At 41.1% G+C, this 6,572-nt stretch overlaps 1 protein-coding gene and 1 non-coding gene across 2 annotated transcripts; one reads left to right on the top strand and one right to left on the bottom strand.

Annotated features, from left to right (window-relative positions):
* Positions 1-2,643: 2,643 nt before the first annotated feature.
* Positions 2,644-2,717, top strand: TRNAR-UCU (transfer RNA arginine (anticodon UCU)). Its single transcript has one exon. It is a non-coding gene; the product is annotated as a tRNA-Arg (tRNA).
* A 2,611-nt stretch (positions 2,718-5,328) lies between these two features.
* On the bottom strand, positions 5,329-6,282 carry LOC149284740 (olfactory receptor 6N1-like). The gene has a single exon (XM_089496357.1). It carries the CDS (start codon positions 6,280-6,282, stop codon positions 5,329-5,331), a length of 954 nt encoding a protein of 317 aa, XP_089352483.1.
* Positions 6,283-6,572: the final 290 nt, after the last annotated feature.

The raw sequence follows: 6,572 nt of genomic DNA, 5'->3' as shown, positions 1-6,572 counted from the left end.
AAAATCAGGTACTGGTAGGTTATTGCCATAGTTCATGCATTTGTCAGTTCTCAGGAAACAGACTCCACAGGTACATAATGATGGATAGGTAGATGTAGCCAAAGTAAGCTGGAGGGGGTGTTATTGATGGTTATAGATGTGACTGATAGTTCCCACAGCCTGTGACGTCAGCAGGACCACCCACCGGCATCAGCCGGACTTCCTGACCGTGTCCCGCGAGGGTGGGCTCCGGGTAGCCGGAGCCATAAAGTCCCAGCTACGCTAATAGTGCAGGAAATTAGATTTTATGTCCGGCCCTGCAGCAGAGGCTCATATTTTTGTAGAATGCAAAATAAATTTGTGCTGTTAATAATAAAGTTAAAATCTATAATCCTGCTAAAGAAACCGCAAACACATACACCAATATCTTTTCTGCTCTTGACTACAGCTCCCATCTCTCACGCCAGTCTTCTGGTAGTATATTGATGTGCGAGTGTGTGTGTAATAGCCGTATGTTTCATGTGGGGGGGGGGCAACGATTTGTGGTTACACCCCTGCATTGTAGAGTGGGGAGCCTAGACAGGATTGGTAAGGGTTTGCTAAACATATCCATGCTATTCTTTGTTTAAATGGAACAGCACCTTTAATTTAAGGATTTTATATTAAAATGTATTTATTTAGGAGACTTTCTTGCTTAACGGGACACCCCAGCAATCTTATGACCACCTTGATCTGTCATGGGCCACCTCATTGGCCCTCTCAGCTCAACTTTACAGCTCCTAGTAACTTTCTTTCGGGTAGGAAGCCCTGCGACACATGGCGTTGTTGGAGGGGAAGTGCTCAGGGAGTAGGGTGTGCTGCAAAATGACTCCCCCTACCCGGAGCTTCCCCGTACTGACTCGGAGAAGCGATGCTTCACCCGGAGTCTCCATGGAGAACCCAGAGAGTTCCCAGTAAAGCAAACAAAGCGTAAGACGTCCTAACTCCTAAAGTGTCAGCTAAGACTTTTATCCAGTGTGGATCCGAGCCAAAGATTGAAAAGATAAAGATTTACATTTCGTAACAATCAATGTGCATGGGGGGGCATGTAAACAGACCCCCTGTAAAAGAGTAACACATTTAACATCTCTGCTAACCCCAATAATATACAAGGACCATATGTCATCATTGGTATAGGCAATAGTCAAAAATATGTAATCATTGGTTATAAATAATCGTTGGGATATATTAATAGCTTGAATAATAGGGAACCTTAAGTATGGAATGAAGGACTTGCTGGACAGATGTTATGAACTAGATTCTTCTCAAAGTTTTTGTAAGACTTATTTTGTATTTTTGTTCTCTACTTTGTATATTTGTTATCCATTTTTGTGTGTATTAAATATTTTACATTTGCTTGCACCTAAGTGACTCTAACTGTTTTTGTGACGCGCATACATATATATATATGTTGCTCCGGCTGTACGAAGTCTATGTTGGCCCTAAATTTATTACCCCCCTTCCTCAGAGGAATGGATAAAAAACAGCCAATGGAAAAAGAGCCTACATTCACAGTGACCAGTAAGAGGTGCGCCTACCTCCTCCATTAATCACCACATCCTGATCCTGGGGACACGTTACCTAAGTGGGCACCTGCGCTCCCACTCATCACGCCTTTACTATTCCACACATGCTCTGTGACACAGGGCTTTTTCAATATCTTGCCAAGTGGAACAGCATTTTTGAAATGGACAATATGTTCAGGTTGGCTTGAACGTTCTGGTTCTTGATACCTTTTATCCTCCTTGGTCCACTTTGGTCGGGTCTTGACCAATACATTACCCCAAGATTCTTGCCCTTGCGTGGCTTTCATACACACATTGCCACCTTATCCGAGTCTAATTAACAAATCTCAAGCACTGTGAGGTATTGGCGTAATTGTTTTAGTAGAATTATTCATTTCCTTCAAAGCAATCCTAAAGAAAGACACAACCTCACCTTATTTCCATGATTTTAGGTCGTCTTCTCCACCAACATAAATAGGAAAAAATATCCCTCATTCCTAGGTTTTCTATTTTTGAATTCAAATATTTCCTTTGTAGGGAAGATATAATTAGGGCAACGCGCCGATCATCATGTCCATCTCTTTCTCATACATTCTGTCTCCCTTCTTCTCCGTCTCCTTTTTTCTCTGTATCAACTTCTCCTTGATGCTTTTGTGTTCCGCCTCTCATCTTCCCCTCTAGCTTTGTCTCGTAGAGCGCTATGCTCCACCTCTATGTGTAATAGCTCTCTAATGCCATGCCTCAAAATACCCCCCTGCAGATTCCAACACACCATTATTTATTGTTCCCTCTCCGACAGCTTTTCATGTGAATGAACTGCCATTCCGAGCAATAATCCCCCCCTCTTGCTCCACTCCCCCTCTTCCACTTCTCTTGCCTGAAAACTGCAATAAGCTTTCTCGATCCCTGATCCGGCGATGCTCCACCATATCCTATTAACCCTTTCCATCCAACAGATCCAATCCGTTATTCCAGTACATGGATCCACGCAGTATTACAATATGTTTGTGCATCCTTAGTTTCCAGCATTCCCTCATAGATGGGGAGGGAGGGATGATGCTGTGGATGCAGAAAGTATGTTCTTCTTCAGAGCTGGTGCTGATGCTGAGCGTGCGGTGAGGTCTCTGTGGCGCAATGGACGAGCGCGCTGGACTTCTAATCCAGAGGTTCCGGGTTCGAGTCCCGGCAGAGATGGTACCCACCAAATTCTTTTGCTTTACCTCCCTAATATTTATGTGAAATGCATTTTACCCCTAATAAAATCTACAATACCATGTGTATTAGTTATTATTTATTTCAATTCATCTCATGCGCCGTCGCTATTATTAACCACATTTTAGCCAAACTGTAAATATACAATGTAACGAAAATGTAATTTTATTCTGAAAAATATTAAATTTTATTTTTATATTCTGATGTTTAATCAGTCTAGTGTACAATTATTTTTTTTCAATATTTTCACCTATTGATATGGGATTACAGAATTAAGAAAAGAGCACATAGAACTCTGTGATAACTTCATACCCAGCAAACATTCTGACTCAGAAAAGAGGGGACTGGAAACTTGGGTCGTATGAGTGTGTACATGGTTCAGGAAAAAATTGTTGAGTGAGTAGCCAAGCAGCATTTCACACGTAGATTGCAAGGACGAGCGAAGATGATTATTTTGTATGAATCAGTATTTGGAGAGCTCCTTAAAGGGATACTCCAGCCATCATATGCATGCGATAGCTGTGTAGTCCCATTAGTTTAGTCCCATTTAGATTAGAAGTTTGCATCTTCTGCAAATCTATGGAAAGGAGGTTCTGCAGAATCCCCCTCATTTGCATTTGCCCCCTTTATGCACCCCCCAGCTAAAAGCCCTGCAGGCGATGCATTTGGCCAGACAGATCTCCCTACCCATGATGGTCCCCTCCATCACTGACTAGGTGAATGCTGCAGGCAAAGGATATATTAAGACCCATCTGCGCATCCATGGACTTTAGACTGCCCCTTATAATATGGATTGGGCCAAAAGGCGTCATGTATGAAAAGCCATATAGGTTCAAAGAGACATCCTTAACTCAAGGCAAGGCTCTACATGCGTCTGCGATCACCAAGAGAAAAATGCTGTGCGACTTTGCCCTGGGGTCTTGTGGGGCCCTTACTAAATTGACCCTGCCCTGACTCCATTGGTTAACTCATTCACTGATTTCATTGTGCGTTATGCATGGACAACTCCGAGGGGTCTATTCGCTAAAAGGTGAGCCGACTGCAGAGTTGAGTTTCACCTTGACATCCCTATACACCATTAAGGTATAACCCCAGTGAGCTTCTGCTGCAGGGAGACCTTGGCTGGCCCTGTACAGCGAATAGTTAAATCGGTGATATTAATTCCAGAATCATAGGCTCTATATAAAGTATAACTAAGACAGTAAAAGACAGGTTATGGTGGTGCTTTCTAAATTAATAACATTTCTACTAAAAGTAGTAACTGCCGTGGTTAACGCAAATCATAAGGATTACCACTAGAGGGTAGCGTTGGATTAAATATAAATGGCCTCTGTTTTTTCTTATTTTTAACATTGGCATCTTTTTTTTCATTCTTCACACTGTAGCAAAGACAGGCAGTGAACAAGAAAAATTGGAATAAGTTCTTAAATGTAATGTGTGCATAGATTTTTTGGTATGTTGCATCATTGTTCATAGTAAAGAGCCTGTCATGGTTTTCAAGGGTTAATACATTCCATATATAGTCTCGGCTACACACAGATAAGCTTCATAAAACAATGCATCGAAGAGTTAACTTGTCCCAAATGTTAGAGGAAGCTTGGGCCACCCAGTGTCTATACCAAATGAACATGGAATTTAACCCATTTCTTGCCTGTCTAGCAAAAGTAATTCTAGTGCCGAGTTTAAAAAGTTGTCTTACTACCGTAAAACGAATAAAATGGTTTAATTAGCAGGAATATTGTTTGTAATGGCGATTTTATTAAGCCTTTAAAAAAAAAAATTGACAAAAATGATGTCATTTAGTCAGCCAATAAAGTTATTAGGTTACAAGCTCTGGAGACTAATAACCTAAATCATTTTTTTCAGACATAGAAATACCAATTCGGTGTACTTTGCATAGAACGGATTATATAATTTAAATGTGAGGTTATCAGGGACATATTTAAAGCAGAGCAAAATGGGCAACCGCTTGACCCCAGACTTGCTTTCCTGTCTCTGATTTAAGTTTGGGTAAAATCGGACCTGGCACTTTAAGGCCAGCGGACAATATGACGGGTATACTTTTTGTGGCCACATTTTTCTTGCAGGTGGCTGCACATTGAAGCATTGGATCAGTAATAAAGGTAAGTTGAAGGTGTGAGCATTAGCCTGCTGTGCCTGATGGTCAGTCGTAGCCTGCCCTAGCCACTCCAACCATTCCCCCTTAAAGCCATTAGAAATGATAGGACTTACCTTAAGGGTTAAATGAATGTAGAAGGCAACCGTAAATATTAAAATGCGCCAACTTAGATTGCCATATGAAAATACAAGATGCTTATATAAGATCATGGTTTGCTAATATAGATTTTTTGTTTGATACCAGGATCGGGAGCAGCGAGTTCCCGGCAGTGGTCAGTCGCCAAATCCAGCAAGTTCCCACAAGGTTGACAATTGCGAAAGTAGGATGAGTACCATAATCACTACCATTTGTCCAAGAAATTATCCAAGAACAATTTATACAGTAGTAAATTTATGAAAATTATATTAGAAAATCTAAGACTTCAGCCAACACCCCCCAAAAATTTTATTTTAACTTCATGGAAATATATATAAATTATAGTAATTTTCCATTTCTGATCTTTCCCATCACCCTCTTAATGCTCCTTCCCAGTGCTTCCTTAACCTCTTTATTCCTTAGACTATAAATGACTGGATTGAGTAAAGGGGTGAACATGGCATAAACAAGAGCCACAATTTTTTGGTAGTCCGCAGCTTGCGCGTGTTTTGGTATGCCGTAAATAGTGAACGCGGTGCTATAAAAGAGTGCCACCACGGTGATGTGGGAAGAGCAGGTTGAGAAGGCTTTTTTTCTGCCCGTGTTGGACCTCAGCCTAACGACGGAAAATATGATGTTCAGATACATTAATGAGATGATTGCAAGATTAAACATGGTGGCAAAGCCAATGACACAGCTATTGATGATGTCATTAAAGGACGTATCTACACAAGAGAGGCTTGCCAGGGGAGCTAGATCGCAAAAGTAATGATTGATGTCTCTGAGGCCACACAAAGGCAGTTTTAGAGTAGTCATCATGGGTACAATTGCGGCCAGGAAGCCATAAGCCCAGCAAAGAGACGCAAGTTGCTTACACATTGTTTCATTCATGAGTGTGGTGTATCGAAGAGGGTTACATATTGCGACCCATCGGTCAAAGGCCATGATGGCCAATAGGGCACACTCTGTCATTCCAAGGCCGTGAAACATGTAGAGTTGAGCGAAGCACCAGTGGAAAGAAATGATATTGTTGTTGGTTACCAATAACTCCAGAAGCTTGGGAACAGTGGTAGAGATGTACCACATCTCCAGTATGGAGAGGTTAATGATGAAGTAGTACATGGGAGTGTGAAGGTGGATGTGACACCGCACCACTAAAACAATTACCATGTTCCCAGAAAGCGTGAGAACGTACGTGAAGAGGAAGAAGACAAACAGGCACATTCTATAGTCCAGGAGATGGTCAAATCCTCTAAGTCGAAAGTCACTGTTATGGGTCAGGTTCACGTCCATGACATGAAAATGCTCAGAATATTCATGTTCACAAGATCTGAAACGCAGTAACAATGGTTCAAAGTGTCTCATATACTGACTAGCTAAAATATTTCTTCTAGTAAAAGGTGTTTTATCAACAAAATATAGGCTTTGTTTCAATGTAATTTGTCAGTATTGGATGGGAGTGGTGGTAAAACATACATATATAACAAGTTATCATTGTTTGTATTAATTTACGAATACTTAGTCAGGGAATCAAAAGGTTTAGTGGTATAGAAGGTACATTATTCTATGTATAAACTGGTGAA

Source organism: Sceloporus occidentalis, unplaced genomic scaffold (assembly GCF_023333645.1).
Source record: "Sceloporus occidentalis isolate IW3139 unplaced genomic scaffold, rSceOcc1.0.p SCAF_89, whole genome shotgun sequence".
In the NCBI taxonomy this organism is placed as follows: domain Eukaryota; kingdom Metazoa; phylum Chordata; class Lepidosauria; order Squamata; family Phrynosomatidae; genus Sceloporus; species Sceloporus occidentalis.
The sequence above is the reverse complement of the archived record's forward strand: the minus strand, read 5'-3'. Positions and strand labels throughout refer to the sequence as shown.

What these genes read in the sequence shown, in the direction of transcription:
- LOC149284740 (XM_089496357.1), bottom strand. Translation starts at nt 6,282, where the DNA reads ATGGACGTGAACCTGACCCATAACAGTGACTTTCGACTTAGAGGATTT.